General features: G+C 30.8%; 1 protein-coding gene across 2 annotated transcripts in view; it reads left to right on the top strand.

Moving 5' to 3' along the window:
• The window catches only part of CAMK1G_1 (calcium calmodulin-dependent protein kinase type 1G), a gene marked incomplete at its 3' end in the record, with an annotated part of 42,030 nt that extends 24,272 nt beyond the window's left edge, over window positions 1-17,758 (top strand). The window contains exons 6-9 of one of the 2 annotated variants that reach the window (XM_012941364.3): window positions 8,125-8,212; window positions 12,314-12,426; window positions 14,222-14,391; window positions 16,118-16,447. In XM_012941364.3, the coding sequence (XP_012796818.2) occupies window positions 8,125-8,212; window positions 12,314-12,426; window positions 14,222-14,391; window positions 16,118-16,447 (701 nt within the window). Of the gene's footprint in view, window positions 1-6,414; window positions 12,427-14,221; window positions 14,392-16,117 lie in introns of those variants that run through there. The other variant, XM_051214436.1, reaches the window with a different exon arrangement.
• Between the last annotated feature and the right edge of the window lie 4,787 nt (window positions 17,759-22,545).

The raw sequence follows: 22,545 nt of genomic DNA, 5'->3' as shown, positions 1-22,545 counted from the left end.
GTACTAATATTTTTGTGTTCAAATAAATAAATAAATAAATAACGGCGTAAAACCCACTTTAAGCTATTGTTTCGGATAAAACGCTAAATAATTCTACAATTTTTTAATACTTAAATAACAGATTTAGTTATTTATGAATTGGAGTATTATTTTCTATTTTTCTGTATTCATAAAACTACTTAATTTAATAGTCACCCACTTCATTCACTCGACTATTTTTATTGATATTCTAGATTTTATTTGTAGACTAAGTTGTTGCTTTAATTCTCAGATTCAAGTATTTTATTATAGTTAACTGTTCTTGAAGTGTTTTTTTGTGAGATTGCATTTCTTCACTTCTTTTGCGGAGTAATAACGGTATCCCCGTAAAATAATTTGCTAGTTTCATGGTCTTGTTGGCCAGATTATTTATCACATTATATTATGGGGCCCTTTATTTTGTCGTCATTTAGATCGGACGATGTTTGTTGACGGCCTCTCCACTTTAGTAGACCGGGATCTGACTCCAAGTAGATGGCATGAATGATTGTTTTTGAATTTTATATGTTGCCTATCCTCGTATATAATCATTTACTTAAATCGCGTTAGTCAATAACGGAATTAAATAAGTCAAATAACGAGAATGGACTTTTGAATACATATATTTTATGTAATCGTTGACCCAGACAAACGAACGGAGAAACCATGCGAAGAGGAGAGCGAAGCAAAAATGACGCACGGTGGAGAATGCGTGTGAGCCAACTCCATTTAGTCAAGCATTAATCAAGATTTATAGTCACACGAAAATAGGTTACAGACATGTGATGAGTAATGGGATAAGAAATATACACACATATGCACTCATGTAAATACAGTTAAGATTGGATAAACAAATAATTAACAATGTCAGAATGTGACTCAAGTAGAATGAATAGATTGGTCTGTCCGAAAGCCAGAATAAGTTATATGGGCTTAACATAATAACCGACACTACAATATACATAGATCACATATGGTCTGAACAGGCCAGTAGCGATGTCACACCGTGACGATAGTTCGAATTACGCTGGAAGCATCAAGGCCCTGAAAACTTCAGGTTCACTTCACTGGGATCCTAACCAGCGTGGCGTTTAGGTTCAGGGTTTCCCCCAAGATGCCCTTAATCACCTAGTTTTCATCAAATGGTGACCTCTCTGGAAAGAACCAGCGCTACGTCTTGTGGCCTGTTAACTATCACGTGATTAAGTCTCCAATTAGAACATAACTTATACAATCTTAGCACTGTGCCAAATCAAAGACATGTTGACCGGCACGAGGAGCCTAGTGTCCTTACTGGTCCTTGTTGTCTAGCTCTGCCTGTTGAATCCAGAACACAGCTGTATGAATAATACATTTCAGACATACTTGGTTTATATACAAACAAACCAGACCGCATCATCCCATAAAATAGAAAATAACAATTATACAAGATCAAGCCAAAAAGTGGCTGTGATTGTGCGAGACTGCTACTAACAAATTGGGAATATTTTAAGAATAGTAAATCGTGTAATAATAGTCAATAGGTCAGATAAAAGCTCATAATAAAAGGAATATGAATATACATATAATGTAGTTACTTATCGGTTATACAATAAGAATATATATAATAGTAGTCCACAAATAGATCCTAGCGGTTACTATTCACTTATTCTTGGTCCGGACATAGCAACCAGAAAATCTTACGATTCTGTTTACTTCCTTATGTTCAATCTAGTGTGGTGTATGCTACTTATGGTGGCAAGTATAAGTAACTATCCATTACAATGGTAATAATATTGACAAGAAATTGAAATTTTCTGATTTTGCTCTGTCAGTATACAAAGATTAGAAATCGCATAATTTATAAACTCACTGATTATAAGTAACTACTTCATACGTCATACAGTATTCTAACGATGCAAAGAACTATCTATCGAGAAAGTTAAATTATATTTCATTAGATTCCTTTTAATCAGAACGTGCACGATTTTATAGTTATTCCTACCAATAAACTTAATATTTCACTATTTTACATCATCATTACCATTTTATTTTCGATGTTTTCCTGATTCTTTCAAGTCATTGTTTAGTTTTTACTTAGTGTAAATTAGGAATTAATGTGATTATTTCCACCTTCAGTCATATATTATTACTGTCGTCTGTTCAGTTCTATAATAATGATACGATAATATATAGTTCATAAAAATTAATTGATCATTATTGTCATCGTGAATATGATGACGAAATATCCTGTTTCATTTCATACTGTTTCATTGCATCATATTAATCATAAGACTTAAAATGTGTATTTATGTGAACATCTTTTTGAAAACGATATTTTACAAATTTCTCAGCTATTTCTTTTTCACATTTTAAGTTGCTACTAACTATCCAAGCTTTTGTAGTCCTATAGTAGGCAAACAATAATGAACTATCGCTTCACAATTTACTTGATATTATTTTACTTGAATCTTCCCATTGATGTTTTAGGACTGAAATTGATCAGTCTCTTATTGGCACATGTGCATACTGTGCGTATTGTCTCGATATCGCCTGCTAGCTACTATCCATTTTTGCTTACAATGCTTGTAAATTAAGGCAATATCGAGGCAATACGCACAGTATGCACATATGCCAATAAGAGACTGATCAATTTCAGTCCTAAAACATCAATGGGAAGATACAAGCCAAACAACACCAAGTGAATTTAAACTCATCCCATTGCACAAGCAAGTGGCTATCAGGACTCAGTAGCTGTGTGGATAACGCGATTGCGTTTGAAGTGAATGTTACTGTGTTCGGGTCTCAGAGTGAACATCAACTCTGAGATGTAGGTACATCCAGCTGACGAGTCCCAAATAGGACGAAACACGCGTCCTGGATTCCACTGCTAGCCACTATCTATCTTTGCTTATCGCTTCATAACTTACTGCTCACACTCTAACATCATTCAATTACCATAATTAATTTAAACTTGACTATTTCATCAAACGATTGTCGATTTTCCGTTTTAGTTTTATGAAACAAATGCTAACTTATACATCAAATATATATTATCTTCTAGTTCTACAGATGAAAACTTAACTTCTCTATTGATCGATTGAAATCATGTAAACGATGTCCTTTTTTTCTTAATTCGAAAATATTCATCAAGATATAATATTTCACGTGTCTTTTTTTCCTTAAAATAATTTTTTTTTCATAAAACTGCTAAGATAATTTTTAGACTCAATTAGATCCAAATCTTTTTCTCTGTTGTTGTCTTTTTGTTTACTTGTGTTTATTAGTAACAAAATAAAGAGAAGAGCAAAGGAGAGATAAGAAAAGAAAAAGTTCTTCATTTGCTATTAATTATTAAGTAACTTTGTTTTATATTTTGTTATTGTTGTTATCATCAAAGTTTCTCCTTATTTTCCATCTTTCGATTTTATTAGCCTTTTTACTGTGATCACCCCTTTCTGTGTCATCTTATTCATTTATTAGTTTTTAGTTTATTCTTTATACCATATTATGCTTTGTGAATAAACATTTTCTTTTGTAAGCAAGATAAAACTCAAAATTTCTTTTTTCACCTTATAAAGCCTACAAAGAATAAAATATCGAAGGAAAGGGAGATGAAACTATCAGCAAAACATTATCGTTTTTATTTTGCATGTAGTTAGATTAATTCCTTTCCTCATATATGATTTAATCTATCTATTTACATGTGTATAGACTTTCTTTATGTATGTTAACGATGAAACAATCTTTTCTGTAGAAAAACGCATTAATTAACAAAAAAAACGTAGTGGAATCATTTGATGTAAAACAGGGAATAATTCTTGAAGATTTAATGGTAAATTGTTCAGATAGGTAACTACAAGTGTTTCCTCTTCGAAAATAACCTGTATATAGCAATATACATGTATTACATGGTTATATATATATATATATATATATATATATATATTAGGTGATCTTCCAATTCGACGAAAGTTTGTCTTCATTTGTGATTACTGAGATTTTCACATCAATGACTATGTCATAATTTGAATATCTGTACAAGACCTGAAACTCTTGAGCTCAATCTCTTTCCAATTTATGATCATAGGTTGATAAGTAATTTTAATTTATCATAATATATCTATCTAGTTCTCTTCAGGTTTTCAATAATTATCTGAATAAATATCATCTATGATGTTGACTATCTTCAAAACCAGAATACTTATTAGGAATGCAATATCTTTTTCTCTGTTCTTATTTTTCTTTATATAACTATATACATTGTAGAAATAAAACAAAAAAATGGACTATTCAGAAGCAAAGTTTCTTCAGGAAATCATTTTTATCTTATCTCAGTTGGTTGTTAGAATGACTTTATTAAACGTAAACCTTTAGCATACAAATATCCAAATTTTTTTATTGACAGTACACAGTTTGAAAGGATTGTAAATGTTTTCTTCTGATAACTATAACGATAATCAAGTAGTTATCTTTCTGTAAAAAGGTGATTTCTAGATGTTTAACTTATAAAATGAAAAAGACGTTAGACACTATCACTATTGGATGCAGGCTCAGTGATCCAGTAGGTTAAGCGTTCACACGCGAGACTGAAGGCCTTGGGTTCGAATCCCGCGAGCGGGATCGTGGATGCGCACTACTGAGGAGTCCCACAATAGGACGAAACGGCCGTCCAGTGCTTCCAGGCTTCCAACGGTGGTCTAACATCAATCGGTTCTTGATCTCAATAAAAAAAATGAAAAAGAATTTACTGTTTTATTGCTAAATTGAGTTGATATTATACATTTATTAATAAAATTGTGATAAATAAAGTATATAGTTGTTGTTTTAAACGTTTTCTATATAAAACAAAACCCGTATACAAAAATCTTTATTATTCAATCAGTTAATAGGAAATAGCTGAAAACGAGGCTTTCGATAATTTTTCTTTTTTCGTAACATATAAATGCTTTCCTATGTGTAACTTATAGAAAATATAATTCTGCTCCGTCAGTTGGTTAATACAGAGTAATCATTGTTGATTTTTTTCAAGTACCAAACAACTTTGCTGGGTTCCTGCATAGCACAGTTGGAACGTTACTGACTAAGACACAATATGACTCGAGTTCCAGTCTTTCAATTGAACACAAGTTCACTTGAGACCTGATGATAAACATTAATTAACATACAAATTAAGTTCAGAACTTTTTCTCACAGTTTCTAAATAACAAATAGAATTTATTATATCATTGATTTACGTGACCATATTACATCACTGGCTAAATAACATGATATTGTTTACTATTCAATATCTGCTTTGTGAAAAGATTAGAAATCTCTTATAGAACTAAGAAAGCTAGAGATATTCCACATAAATATACTCACAATATATAATTTACCACAGTTTCTTTATTATACGATGATATTAGACATAAGGAACTGGAGGAATGAAGAACCACTAAAACTATAACTATCAGAAATTATAACCATTTGATTATACCTATGACCTTCTACCACAAAAACATCTTGACATATAAATGATTATTACTTCAATACATTCATACACTATAAAAAGTATCGGCGTACAACATTCATGTCGTTTATAGTGACAATTTAGTAATCATTAACATTGTTATGTAAACTATAATTAACGAAATTTATAATTGTAATACTATAATACAATTTGCATATATAATTATTAATACTTTTGAAATGTTAATTTGTTTTATTTTATTCCTTTTGATCTATTATACATTAGTAATGAAATGAAACATTGACTATGATTAACAATTAGAGGAAATAAGAATATTCACTAAAAAACATTAGCATAGTTTTCCATATATATATATATATATATATATATATATATATATATATATATATATATATATATATATATATATATCCTTATGTTAAAGTTAAGACTTTTCAAGTTGATTAAGCATATCTATCAAATTACTTTACTCAATATAAAGTAATTTATTATTTATTATGTCATTGAGATTACATTAAATGAATTAGTTTATGCCTATATACATAGATACATTTTCAGTAATATTCTTACATATATACATTATAGAATGAATTGTTCATGTGATTTGACTATATTTATGGTAATTCTTAGTTATTTGTTTTAATAATGATGAATAACTCATGAAGATTTTGATTTATCATTTGATCAAGTAAAACAATTTCTTATCTTCAGAATGGGGAATTGGGATCAGTGTTTCATTTATGTAAATGATTGTAATGATCAATTTACTCGGCCTACATTATTATTATTATGTTATCTATAGTTTATTTAAATCCATGTTTATTCTAAGTTTGAAATATACTTCATTATCTCTATTTCATAAAACACTCATCTTTTTTGATAAAATTGAATGTATTTTCAGTTACAAAATTTTGATTTATGTAGAAACTACAGTTCTCCATATACAGTATTTAAAACAATACAGTTGATATGTTATCTTTTACATTTTCTACTCCATTGTATGGTTTTGTAGGAATAATTAGGTGTATCATATCTTTATTTATTTAATCATTTTAACACATAGATATAGGTAAAAGAAGGCACCAAATACATATGCGCCACACAAATCTCATTCGATATGTGTGAGGGCTGTGATACTGCCCGGGTGCCCTAACCGAAGCAGGTGGTTTTCTCAGGGGGGCACTCCCTGAGCCTTCGACCTGAGGGTCTGATCTACAAGGCAGTGGAGCATCGTAAGGAGATGCAGTCCCATGGAAGCCGGTGACCAACAATTGGTTCGTACGCCATTTGTACCCGCAGGATACTGGAGCCCATGTGCACGATTGGTTTGGGATCCGGTTAAAGCGCCGGACATTCGCTTTTCGTCCTCTCATTTTTGTAAACAACATCCCTGCCACGAGAAGGCAGTGAGTAGGACTTCTCTGGCAGAGGCTATATACGGGTGACCATGTGAGAGTATTTCGAGAGGGAGAGCGGACTCTTCCCACTCTCGGCCATACCAGGGCATTTAGGGGCATATCATATCTAATTATGAACATTCAGGGTTTCTTTCAAATACTAGCCTCTATTTTTATTATATGATACTATGAGTAGGCAAATCTTAATCATGTGAAGTATTCACTTCATGTTATAGTTTAAGTATTTTGACTAATTTGTAATGAGTTATATCCCTTTATTGTTGGTATTCATTACTCTCAGCGTCATCATGAACTTTGGATTGCAGATACATCCAGTTAGCCTGTCCGAAATCGGATGAAATGCTCATCTTGGACTCCGCTCTTAACCACTATCAGAATTCAGTAAAATTGACTAAGTTGTTTTAATAACTTCTAATATCAAAGTAATAACTCTCCACCTTTAATAATGATGGCTTTTAATTTTTTAGTTTCAAATGGCAGATTCTGTTGATATTACCAAGAATACTTTTTGTTTAAATATTTATTGAAAAACACTTTATATAAAGTCATAAAACCATTATTTGTTCAATTCATTTCTCCAGGTCAAAAATAACTAAAAACCCATCCATTCATATTATAGAAATATTAGACTATGACCTAATTTGAAATGACAGAATATTAAAAAAGAATCAAATAAATATGGAACTGCTGTCCAGAGTATTTAAACGATCAGAAATCATGGTTCAGTTATGTGCATATGTTATAAAAAAAATGTCACAAAATATTTAGTGTTTCCCCCTAGCTTGAAACAATTCATAAAACCACAGAAAGATAACAAATTAGTCGTAATCTATTTCTAAGGGTTTAAATCTTCCAGTTGTTGATGTTAAGGACTGATGACAGTCACATACTGTTTGTGACAGTGACTGATAAATTACAGTTCTTAAAATCAACGACGGGAAGAGTTAAACCCTAAAAGATGAATAAAAATTAATCCTCATTGCATGAGCCAGTGACTATCTGAACTCAGTAAATAGGTGTATAACGCGCTGAGTTTAAAGCGTAAGAAACTGGATTAAATTCCTTTTCGTGAACATCAACACGAGTTCTGGTGTATCTAGTTGATGAGTCCTAAATAAAGTCGAACTCTCATCCTAGATCCCACTGTTTGACAGTACAGAAACTTTGGGTTTATTATTATTAAAAATAACTTAATGATTTACACCTACAGTGTTTCCTCAAATTTTATTTGTTTAGCTCCTGAAGTTCTTAGTGTTAATGAAGGCAGTTCCGGTTATGGCAAAGAAGTAGACTGTTGGGCTATTGGTGTGATTGCATACATTTTGTAAGTTCTTTCTAATTGTCGGAGTTGCATAAAAAATTTTTTTCGAGATGATTATTAGTTATAGATTCCCATGTTTCTAAGCAGTAAATCTTTTCTTAGTTTCAGATTAGTGATTATTTGTTTTTAGTTACAGGATCATAACTTTTATATAATTTTTACTAATGATAGATATGAATAAAGCAAAAACAACGAATGTAGTAGAATAAGGTGATTTTATTTATTTCATGGATATTCGTCAGCTGCTTATGATTTAGAGACAATAATAATATCAGGTGTTTTGTGGATATTATAGTAATTACAATGGTTGAGATCATGAGTCAGTTGAAGTTAGACATTAACAAAGTTAGATACCGGCTCAGTGATCTAGTGGTTAAGCGCTCGCGCGCGAGACTGACAGGTCCTGGGTTCGGATCTCTCGAGGTCGGATCGTGGTTGCGCACTGCTGAGGAGTCCTATACTAGGACAGAATGGCTGTTCAGTGCTTCCAGGTTTTCTATGGTAGTCCAGCTTCAATTGATTCATGATCTCAACCATTAAATTTACAATAATAATAGCTATTTTTAACTAATGTACATACTTCTTATCATATTATTAAACATTAGTAGAAAAACGACAGTCAACATGGAAGTATTATATAATTGTAGATTTAATGGATATATATGTTATTAAGTGTGAAAATTTCAGAAAGAAAATTTTAGAACACATGGAGATACATTTCTGGAGAATGAACATTGGCGTTAAAGTTACGTAATAATAACCGTAAAATTTGATAGATTAACTGAGAGAAATGAGTGAAGCTCAAAAAGACCTGAGAACGAAAAAGGAATTTGTTTTTGTGAATATAAAATAAGATATTACGTAATTGAATAATGAAAAACAGAAGCTACCGGAATAGTGAGAGACTTACAACTGTTTTCTTTAAAATGCACAAGCTTGATTTAAACTATTTAATTGCAATGGCTTCGACGTAAGGTAGTACATTCGGAGATGTTTTGGGATATTGATTATTTCGAACAGTTTTAAAACACCAACCTCGCGTCTACTATCGAGATGATGAGTAGCGCTGTTGAAAATACATTATGAATGGATCATTGTTAGACCACCATTAAAGACCTGGGAGCACTGGATGGCCTCTTAGTTCTAGTATGCGAATCCTCAACAGTACGCATCCACGATCCTGCGCACGGGACTCGGACCCAGGACCTTCAGTCTGACATTGATCCATTCATGATATTTATCTGAACTTAACAATCTGCAAACCCTATACTGAAAATACATTAGCATTTTATTTGCAGTTTTTGTGGATTGTGCCCTGAGACGCGGAAAAGAGACCTCGTTTCTGTTTTTCTAATTTAATTGCTTTGGCACGAACATGTTAACTGGCAAATATAACTGGAGATAACATGAGCCGAATATTCGTCTACTTTTGTCTGTCGCAATTTGTTTGATATAGCGCAATTAGTTTGTCAACCGGATGTGTCCTCCTCCGTGGAGTATTTAAGCTAAAATTAATCATGTTGGCTATTTCACCACTTTTGGAAGCAGGCCGTTAAAAAACTAGCTTTTTTTTGCCTATAGTAAATTACATTCCCTTCGTTATTGTCTTCCCATACTTACCGATGAGCTTTAATTAGTGTTCATTATCTCCAACACTTTTCAACCACATTTAATTGTTGTTCAATCTTCTCTTCTGAACATAGTTACCGATTTTTTGATCCCCAATGAAGTAGAATGTGTGAGCTTCAACAAAATGTAATAATATTTATAAATGATTTATGCTATATATGTATACTGACTGAATAACCAGCCTAATATTACACTAACCTCCTTTAATTTAACTTATAATATTAGTGATACTCATAGTTTCGTCTGGAATAATGAATGTTGTTTTGCAAGTGAATAAATTTCTTTTTCTGTTGTTGTTGTTGTTGAAATATTCAAATGTTAGACAGTTTGATCCCGTAGCGGTGCATCATGTAAATTTATTTTCACTACAAATATCTGAGAAATCCCTTGTCTGTGTGATACTAACAAAATGACATAGATGTGATGAATTAATATGATCTAAAGTAATAGATTTTATGTATGGTACATTTGTTTCAATAAATTTGGAAGTCAAATTATTCTTTAAATAAACTATTAGTGTTTTAGTTGAAAATCATATGATTGAAATCCCAAGAAAGCTTATATAAATCTTATTAGCTAAACATTGACTTGAATGTTGCATAAACAAGAATTGTTTTTGATGAAGTTTTGTTCTCTGAGCTGGATGGTTTGTCTTGGAGCTTTCATTGTTCTTCTAAACGATATCATCAGCACAAACTTCAGGTGGATGGAAAGCTCCACGACCAAACCATCCAGCTCAGAGAACAAAACTCCATCAAAATCACCCACATAAGCTACAAATCTTCTTCATCATCTCAACCAAGAATTGTGTTTGATACAGTACCCGAAGCTTGGAAATTACTCTTCATTAAACAAAATGTTTCCATTATTGTAACTTTAAACATTGGCTATTAAATATATTAAACAATTCTTTTACTATCTACATCAATTTATTAAGATTCAGAAAAAGATTGTTAATCTGTCTGATCTATCCCTTATTGTATGATTATTCTTTTTCACTAAGTACTTTAGATGCGGTAATAACTAAACTACGAATAATAATAAATAATGAAAGCTGATTGATATGTAAAACAAATAAACAAAACATTATTGAAAAAACTATCAACGCCTACTAAGGTTAAAATACAATTGAAACAAGTTACTATTTATAAATATGAATAATTCGAGAGCTGATAAAAAATATAGATTATAATTAGTATTAGTCAATAAGAAAAGTAGAAGTGGCATCATGGAGATAAAGTAAATTTTTATGTCCCAGAGAATTCCACGTCGTACATTATTTGCCGACGCTGGGACTGGTTGGAAAAAGCGGAGAGGTGGTCAGTATATGACATGGTGTCGTGGCATGGAAGAAAGCTGCAAAGGACTGGCTTCTATTGGTCCTTCACGATTCCCTGGTTGGGGTCCTAGAGATGGTGCTACACAATGGCTAGAGACGTTATCAGATATGGCTGAGAATAGAAGCCAGTGGCGATCCTGCTGTAACCTTCTTTTACTTTCTTCATAAGAAAATGGTTGTATCTTCCTTAACTGAAAGATTTCTTCTGATTGTATATTTCCGCTCCCCCACTATTACTATTATTATTATTACACTACCTTACACCAATCTCTTCGTTATCGTTCTCTCTTTTTTTTTACGCTCCTTACCTTTTTTCGTTTTCCTTCTCTTTAAATTCTCATTGTTTTATGTGGCGCATATATATTTGGCGCACTCTTGTACCAATATTTATGTGTTCAAATAAATAAATAAATAATGAATAAATCCTAACCAAGAAACCCATTTTGTGTCACTCTTAAATTTTATTATACTTTCTTGTTGAAGTATAACATCCTTTTCGGTTGAAAGAGTCTGTAGGAAGAATTCTGTTCAGTTTACTGTAAAGTGTATGGTTAAATATTGATCTTACATCTCATGTTGCGTAATTAACAGCATTCCATATAGATAGTTGTTACTTTCATTAGCTTTTTGTAATTATTTGAACATAGTTCTTAAGATTATACAATTTTACGGATTTATCAAACATGAATGAGGAAAGAAGCTAGTTGATACTTAATTCTAGCGTTCCACTGTATTGATCATAGATACATCTAAGTAAATAAAATATACTATCATCAGTGTGTTTAACTCAAAATACGTAGAGTTCAATGCTTACGAAAATCTTACAGTTGAAATAATTTTTTTAAAAAAATGGATTTTTCGTTAAGGTCACTTTGCAAGTAACATCTCTCTAAAAGATGGTGGAATGAATAAATCTTTATCATACCACAGTTAATGATGCGATTTATTGAAAGTGTAACTATTACAAATCTTGACATAATTTTTTCGTACCTATCTCGTTTACATTTAATAAATGTAAATATATATGTATATATATTAATGAAATACACAAATTAAACTTTATTCTAATAATAGTTCACCTCTTTTCTATATTCTATTAAAATTGACCTTATGGAAATTGAACTATAAAATGTTAGATTATGTGGATATCCACCATTCTATGATGAAAATGATCATGAATTGTTTCGTCAAATACGAATGGCAGAATATGAATTTGATTCACCGTATTGGGATAATATATCTGACTCAGGTAATTTTAGAAACAGATTTTTCTTTTTCTTCCTTTTATTATACCTAATTAGACATTAAATTTACAATCCATTAAATACTAATAATGAACATGAACTAATAAAGGAAAACAATGCCGTAGTAGTTCAAAGTTAGGATAATTAATGTGACTGCAGTTTTTCGATAGACAGATTACTTTAAGGTTCGCTCAATCAAGGCAAAAAAAAGGCGGTTTTGCCAGATAAACTTCCAGAGATTTCGTAGTTTGACACGTTGTTTGTACTTTATCATACTTATATTTTTTTGTTTGCTCTCGAACATCGTTTATTCAGCAGTTTATTTTTTCAAAACCAAGATAAATGCGTGAATAAACAGACAGTCTATAGATAGCATTAGAATGTTTATAATGTGAACTAACTGAGCAGTAATGTACAATGTAAAATAAGGTTATACTCAACTTTGGTAAACGTTTTTGCACGACCATCCTATCTAATGAAATTTTTGTTGAAATATATGTTAGTCTATTGTCAGTTTAGAACTAAACTGATTTAGTACACAGTTTCACTGATATTTTACACGATTAATTATTGATCGTGAATTTAATTCATTGTAGAAATTCTAGTTCAAACACTAGTAAACTTTCAAAAGTCAGTAACAAACACGTTGAACAGGTGAATCTAGCTTTTAAGTAATAAAAATATACAAGTTGTATATTACTTAACCAACAATTGCAAAATTAAATAACAAATCTGAATAAAGAAAATACAATGATCATAGCTGAATAATACAAATTCATTCATCGCATAGATACTCCTCAGTTGTTTACAACTTAGAAACAGTAGCATTAATCAATAAAATATGCGATAAATATACCTACTTTATATTAGAAAAGTCCTGAATAAAATTGAGTCTGAGATGCAAATATGAAGCTATAACACAAAATAATTGTGACAGAGTTAATAACTTTTCAAACGTGTGCTTATTCATAGCTTAAATACATGAATATTCCAAAGAAAAAAACAAAGTAAAAAGGGCATGGAAACAAAATTTCTCAATTCGAAGATTTGTGTCATAGTTTACTTAATACTTGAAAATTGACTAACTCAAATAAAAAACAAAAAGTAAAGATTAAGATCATGGAAAGATATGTTATGTAACGAACTCATTTAAACGAGATCACCAAGGCTGTACAAGACAACTAACTATCTTTCTCCAGATGCACAACGGTTTCAGCAGAGTATACTAAGTTTGAAAGGGCTGTTTTATTAATTTTAAAAGGTCAGCATCATATTCACTTCTGAGAAAGTAACAAGCGCTTACACTAATGAAAACATTGTATATTTTTAATCTGTTCTATTGTGGAATGTCCTCAGAGGTTTGGATACTTCATTTCTGTCCTCTCAGTTTATGTACTTGTAAAGTGATAGGTAGAGTAGAGGTAACATAAGTTGAGAATTCATCCACAATTAAATATCATATTGGGCATTTCGGTTTATACAGAGAGACAAGCTTTTAGTATTTCCGTTAAATGAAAATGCCAGTCTGTTTCGACGCTCTTGAAGCTAAGTTTTGGCCACATAAGTTTCTTTTTTTTAACCGTAGCATAATCCATTTCTTTTGTTATCACACAAAATAACATCTAACTGTGACTAATTCACCCCTCACTTCTATCTTCAAAACATAGTCTGCTAGCAAGTTTACTATCCAACTAGTTTGTCAATTCATATAACGTTTAACAGATTTCTTTTAAACTTCATGTAAAAAACAAGTTTAACATTCCATTTATTTATTTATTTTTAATTCTCTTTGTTTTTCAGCCAAAGATTTTATTAGTAATCTACTCCAAAAAGATCCAAAAAAACGCTATAGTTGTGTACAAGCCTTAGAACATCCATGGATAGCTAGTAATACAGCACTTGATAGGGATCTTTATCCTTTTGTCAGTGAACAGATACGTAAAAATTTCTTAGCAGTAAAACGATGGAAAGTAGGTATTCAATTTTTATTATAAAATATGTTGATAAATAACAACACTTAAAGTATTTTAAGTTTATTTATATTCATACTTTATTTATAAAGTTTTTAGTAAGCTAAGCAGTATTATACTCTTGGTTGTTTGCTTCAGAGATAATCTAGATTCAGAACTTACATGATCTTTGCCTAAGATTAACTAACATCAAAACTTATTTGATTAGATTAAGAGCAAATTGATTATAATGCTTTATATTAAAAAGTTTAATGTATATGTGTGAAAGGGACAATATCTTTCTTTTTTTTAAATTTTCTCTTTCGAATATGAAACTACCTGGAACTGTGTTATCTACATAATATAAGGTTCTGATTTTATAAAGTTGAAATATATATATATATTTATAGTTTGACAAGTTGCCTATGAAATTATAATTAAAAATTGTATAAGATAAATTTCACAGGTTGAAATCATGAGTCGATTGAAGCTAGACCACCATGGCAAAACCTGGAAGCACTGGACGGCCATTTCGCCCCAGTATGGGACTCCTCAACAGTGCACATCCACGATCCCGCACCCCTCGGGATTCGAACACAGGACCTACTGTTTTCGCGCGCGAGCACTTAACTACTAGACCACTGAGCCGGCTGGCACCAGACAGTGTTAATGTGTAACTTCAGGAGATACTCCTGGAGTTCTAGTGAGAAGCCGTTACCAGTGGAGTTCAACCGAGTCTGTTGTGAGATATCAGCTCACTGAAGACAATGGTGTACGGTGGCGCAACTTTGTGGATTGGTTGAAGTTAGACAATAACACTGTTGGATGCCGGCTCAGTGGCCTAGTTGGTTAAGCGCCTAGTGCGAGACTGATAGATCCTGGGTTCGAATCTTGCGGGGTGCGGGATCGTGGATGCGCACTGCTGAGGAGTTCCATACTAGGACGAAACGGCCGCCCAATGCTTCCAGGTTTTCCATGGTGGTTTAGCTTCAATTCACTCATGATTTCAACCTAGAAATCTCCACAAAACCCATTTTGATAAGATAAATTTATCATGACCAATTAATTACTTGGTTAATGTTATGAAAACCTGAGTAACGATTTCGTCTGTTTGCCGCTTAGGTGCATTTATTAACATAAATTAACAGCGTTTGGTACCAACATTGTATTTGATTTGTATAGCATAACTAAGCATAGCAGAGTATATTTTATGCAATTGTTTTTTTTTTCTGGTTTGATTATCGTTTATGAACAGGAAAGAAATAGAACATTTTCAAATTCCATTCTAAATATCTTCGTTGACTTTTGAATTTTAGTACAGCTTCTCTGAGACATCGGCTAAATATCGATCTCTTTAATGCTTAATAACTAGAGACTATAGTGTTTATAGAAAGAGTTCTCTCATTTCTGTCTTCTTTCGGTTGATTATTTATCCATTTATCTAATTGACGATGTCTATTATTAAGTCAAATTTAAAAACAGTCTAGTATGCAAATTCTTACCAGTTATGTCTGGAACATCTTCACAAATTTGAAGATGATCTCTTCCTTTATTTACTAATGATTCTCAATAAAACTTTATACAGCTTTCATTTCCTAAATCATTTACATGGAAAATTAATTCATATTGATTAGTTCTATTCAATACATCAGTTATGATGTTTTATTGGTTTATAAAGAAAATCCTACTTTAATTATTGAATTAGTTCTATATTATATCTGTTCATTTGTATTTAAATTTCATCTAGAAAGCTTATAATGCAACAGCAGTACTTCATTTATTACGTCGTCTTCAATTAAATAAAAGTAATTCAACAGCGGAAAAATCAACTAATTCCACTGATTCTTTATCTACGTTCACATTTGATGAAGATAAATTAGCAGAAATACAATGTAAACAATTAAAATCAAATTCTATTGATAAACAAGATAAATTACCACCTAAATTACAAACATCATGTTCATCACCATCATCATTATCTTCACCTACTCGTCCTCCTGAAATTAAACCATTTTCATTCAACAATATAACTGATGAAATTAAAAATATTGAGAAAAATGATAACAATACAACTTAATATGAATCATATTTAAGCATCAATAAATTATTGCCAAAATTATGATCATATATTATTCTAATTGAAATATAACAATTAGAAATATGATGATGATACTCCCTGGGAATTAATAATCTCAATCATAAGTTAAAGATGAATCTATGTGTAAATATGTCTATTTGTGGTAAGAATATTTGTCAGTTCCTAGTTAAAATTTTTCATTTATTAACTCTTTTGTCTTGAGTAACATTGGTTTTCCTCTTTGCTTCATTTTATAATTACAATATATCGTTACATTTCTAGTCATATATATTTATATATAGTTCCTCAGCCTACATCATAATTGAAATGAATTATTACTCTAATTGATTTTTTTCCTACCTATTCACTTCCATTTCATTCCTGTTGAGGAACAAATATATCTATATGTATACTAGAAGAACTTGTAAAACAAATTTAATTTGCATTTAATCGAAATATCTTTCCGTATTTCTTCTTTCTTGAGTCAAAATAGCATAGTACACAAATGGCGCCATTTTATTCTTATATTACTAAATATATATACTTTCTTACAATTAAATTGGAAGAGAAAAAAAAGAGAAGCAAACTTTGAAGACAACCAGTAAATATACTGTGTACTATCGTTAACTACTTACTGCTTAAACGTTCCAACCATATATATATATATATATATATATATATATATATATATATATATATATATATATATATATATATATATGCATATAACAGATATTTATCTATTTTGTTTTTTTGTGTTTTTTTATTGTCACTATATCTAAGTAAAACGATAAGTTGTTTTCTGTTTTGCCTTCATTTTTAAACTAAGAAATTTTGAGTATAGTGAAAAATTGTTTTTCTCAATTCAACAATTTATTTTCATCACAATTGATTGAACTTATTTATTTACATTTCGATTGTTTTCATTATTTTCTTTCCTTTTTTTGTTTGTTTGTTTGAATGTATTCATAAATAGTTTACAATTATAATGATTAAATCCATAAATGAATAGCAGCCTTCTTATTATTGAATAATAATAATCATAACAACAATAGTAATGACCAATAGTGTTCTATTTTCTTGTGACAATTTAAAAATTCCCATTCATCTCATGCTTTTTTTCTTTTTTCTTTTAATTCACACCTTTTTTGTCATTTAGGTTTAATTGATTCAACTTGCCAATGATTATTATGGTCTGTTTTTCAGCGTTTTATTTCCAATAAAATGAATGAAAAACAAAATAAACGATCGATCATTAAATTTCGCTGTTTTTTATTCCCAATTTTTTTCGGTTTGATATTTCAAGTCAACAACACTTTCATCATTGTTTAAATTGTTTTTAATATATATATATATATATATATATATATATATATATATATATATATAATATGAAGGAAAATGGATCATATACATGATTGGTTTGTTTAGTTTATTAAAGTGGTTTAGTGATGAGAAGAAAATTGTATTTGGGACTCGTCAGCTAGATTTGCCTGTAACTCAGAGTTGATGTTCACTCCAGGACTCGAACTCAGTACCATTCGCTTCGAACGCCATCGTGTTATCCACTCAGCTACTGAGTCCTGATAGTCACTTGCTTGTGCAATGGGGTTATCAATCTGATCAATTGCAGTCTTAAACCTCAATGGGAAGATACAAGCCAAACAATATCAGGTGTTTTCTGCTTTTAGTTTTGAATTCGTTTAGAATGTACACATTTAAATGTAGTACTAATCAAATCGATAGATAACTGATTTTGTTAACTAGGATTTAACAAGTTATTCAAATGAATGTGAGCATTTATTTTGAATGATAACCTCATAAATATAGAAAAAAAGATGCCCTAAAGTTACATTTAACTGATTACCTTGTAAATACGTTAATTAAACATGTTAGAAATTGTGGCGAGACTATAATTTATGGACGGACCAATCAGATTTAGGATAGTAAGTGTTGGGTTTTGGTGCGAAATTCACTCAATCATTTGACCGAATAGCGTCTTGGCATTTTAGCTTATGTCAGTTCGTGATGAAAAATCGTAAATCTAATTCCTAACATCATCCATCAAATTTAAATCATAACTGTAATTCCTCACATTCGTTTATAACACTCATTTGGTCCTAGTTATTAGGCGGACACCCTCAAGGTCACTTTGGGGTCGCCCATAGGTCGTCCATAAATTATAGTTTCACCGAAATTTTTTTAAATCAAGAAATTAACGAAAGATAACATTTTTCAAAGTTCTATCATTTAAATGTTAGGTCACAGAAACAGATCTGTTTTATATTCATGAACTAATTAGCTGTTTGCATAATTTTTTTGGTTTGTATATTCACATATATGTGTATATTATAATTTTTCATCATTTAAATCATTCTTTTAAATGAGTGGCAGGATGAAATCTTTCTAAATATTATTTTATAATAAAACGATACTTGTCTTTCACATCAGTATAACACGAAATATAAGCGGTGAATTTTCTCATTAGACATTTTATCATTTCGTCTTTTAGAATATTAAAGATTCCCATTGTGAAAATTAGAACAACACATATAAGCGAACAATTGTTTTCAATTAGATCGTCATCAGGCTTTACTCTAATATACATGAATATTTATACGAAAATTTTTAAACCAATCAAGGCAATATGTATGTAAAGTGAATGTAATAGAACAAAGCAAAATGACGCGCAGTGGAGATGGTTGGTAAGCCAACTCATTTTTAGCCAGGCGTTACTCAATATTTATAGGCAGACAAGATAAACTACAGACATGTGATGAGACACGGGATATCAAGTGTACACACATATACACTCATATAAAAACAGTCAAGAGTGATAAGCGAATAATTGACAAGGTCAAAATATGACTCAAGTAGAATAAATAAATTGGGCTGTCCGTAAGTTAGAATAAAGTATATGGGCTTAACATAATGACTGACACTACACGTCTTTTTATACAATTACAAAATGTATAAAAATGTTCTAAATAGAGGTAAATTCAGTCTGAGCAACAAAAATGGACAAAAAGAAAAATATCTCATATTGTTTCTGGGTTCTCATTTTGCTCATGTGAATACTGTTACACTAAATAGATCTTAAACACTTAATAATTTTTTTTTAAAAATGGACCATTTTGTTTTCGATATACAAGCTCCTAATTTATCTCTTCGAAAATAATTAAGTATATATAGACTATAGTAACTCTCTTACAATAAATCTCGATTATGGTTAAATTTTGGTTAAGATCTTTTATTAACTTAACAGACAATGATATTCGAACAGTAACAATTCGCATATTTATTTGTACTATTATGATCACTACCATATCTGTATAAACATGTATGTTTGATCACATGACAGACTCTAGCTAAAATGTTGATAACTTAAATATCGCTTGATGAATTATTCTCTTCCCTATGTATATATCTACTCAAATCCTATTATTAGCTTTTGCTTTACCTTGTTGTACTCTTATTCGATTTGACTATAAATTTACCTCTGTATTTGCTTGCATACACACATTCGCCTCTCTGTTTCAAATTGGCTGGATGTACTTATAGCTTTGCTAATAAACTACTTGTCGCTTCTTATTGCCTTTTGATTTAAAACACCGTTGAGATTTATGTAATAACGGTTATCAAGGTGATTGATTAAGGAAGCTAAGTTACTAAGGGATAATGAAATGACGCACAATTATTTTATTAGTATATATTTTCTTATGTGATTGTGTTGTTGAGTTTCAATGAATCACAAAAGTATTATAAAATTATAATCAATTGACGTTAGCTTTTTGCTACTAAATTCGATGGATTTGTTCAAAGGGAGGTATAAAATGTTTATACCTAGTAAATGAGTGGAGGGCTGGAATTCCACTGTTTTGCTTCATTGATCTTGTTATCGCTGCTATATCACTTTGAGATAAGTTAATTTTATTATTATCATTATTATTATTGGCTTTATTCAATATTATATTTCTGGTACAATATAGAATTCTCAGCATAACGTATTTCAACAAGTTTCCTTTTCTTATTTATTGATCGATCCTGATGATAAATGCTTAGTGGTCGCCAGTTAGATGTTAGAAGTTCAGGAATCGACATCTGAATGATGTATATTCTTTTTGATGTATATTGCCAACAACCACAATGTTTCTGATTGGACTCTTTTGTAACTTGTACAGCGAAGGGTTGTAAACTTTTCATAAACGCATTTGAATAGGTTATGAGACTAATTGGCATAATGATGTGTTAAAACAAACAAGAAAACAGATAACTTGTTGAAATATCCAGATGACAGGAACATATAACCCAGATATTTATGCAGGCCGCCTTGTGAATTTGAAGTACTTCTCCGCCACACGCGACTGCTTATAACTTTTATTAAGATTTATTTCTTCACACTTTTTCATCTCATTCACTAATTGTACTTTCTTATTCCCAGTTGGCGACGTCCTATTTTGTATTCCTTGGTACTGACCGGATCCTTTAGATAAACTAACATCTCAGTCTAACAGTTGGTCACTTTCCATAAAGATGACTCAATAGTATATTTTTTTCATGCTATGACGTTCGTTCAATTTGTATAGTAAGCTTCCATATATCTTACATGTCATTTACTACATACGCTTATTAGTTAACGTGACTTATATACATTCTGATATGTAAACTTCAATCAACCATGAATTATGTGGACTAAACCTATTCACCCGGTTTACACATCCTCACACATGAAACGGAATGTGAATTTAATCGCCCTTGAAATCTTTCACAAATAGTGTATTTTTTTAACTTTATTCAAAGAACTAACTAAGCTAACTTAATCAAATCTGAAGTTCACCAAATTCCTAAATATAAATGTTCAAGAACTTTTACAATCGTTCAATATCTATATTTTAATGGGAATGACCTAAATTGTATGATGGTGCAAACAAGCAAATATACAAAATGACTTTGATAAAATGACTGTTGTCTTTCTGAAGTGAAATATATGGTCAAATAAAAGTGAGTATTGTGTAACCCTGCCTATTGCATATACTTTATTTTCGTATTTACATTACAGATCGATCTTAGATCACAATTGAAAACCGGAAGGCAGTGGAGAGTTGTTTTATTCCAGTATGGGACTCCTTGACAGTGTGTATCTATGATTCTGCTATAGAGGGTTGAATCTTCATTCTCAAATAAGGACGTTCAACCTCTAGATTACTGAGGCGAAATCCAATGATATACACGTCTAACTTCACTCAAACTGCTCAACCATTATACTTGTATAACTTATTGCTTTTAAAATACTAACCTGTTTCGTTCGTTGTAACTGAGAAAATTATCTTAATTCGTGTAATAACTCAATGGACAAGTTTTGTTTTAAGCGCTATCAAAACGTATTGTGTTTTAAGTGCAAATTTCTTTCTTTTTGTTGTTTTTCGATTAAAACGTTTGATAACGAATATAGATTTCAATTCATATATATTAGTTTTCTGAATCTTCCTATTGATACTGTTCATCAGGGGATTCGAACCCAGAACCGTTCGCTTCAAACCTCATCTCATTATCCAGCTAACTGTTGAGTCCAGATAGCCATTGACTTGTGAAATAGGATGATATTTAATTCACCTGTATAGGTTTTTTGAAATTTAAAATTAGAGATAATTTTAGTTGTTGTTTGGGTTTTGATAACAATAACTTTTCGAAATGTTACACAATTGAAATTAATTAGTTGTAAAAGAAAGGGTTTTATTAAAGGGAAAGCATATAATAATCAATAGTGTTGTAATTGTCTAATAATAGTCACTAGATAATTTTGTCTTGATTTTTTTGTTAATGATGAAAAAGATTCGCAAGTAAAAACAACCTTTTTTACAAATTGAATTTCAGCAACTTCAAATACTTTATACATATAACTAAACGTGAAGTTTACTTGGTATTGTTTGTTTGTATCTTCCCATTGTTGTTTAAGACTGAAATTGATCAGTGTCTTATTGGCGTATGTGCATCCTGTACGGGTTGCCTCGATATTGCCTTAAGTTTTATAAGTCAAAGTGGGAAGATACAAGCAAACAATACTATGTGAATTCGAACTTCGCCCCATTGCATAAACA

The sequence above is a fragment of the Schistosoma haematobium genome, chromosome 2, assembly GCF_000699445.3.
Source record: "Schistosoma haematobium chromosome 2, whole genome shotgun sequence".
Classification (NCBI taxonomy): Eukaryota; Metazoa; Platyhelminthes; class Trematoda; order Strigeidida; family Schistosomatidae; genus Schistosoma; species Schistosoma haematobium.
This window is presented reverse-complemented; position numbering and strand designations above follow the sequence as displayed.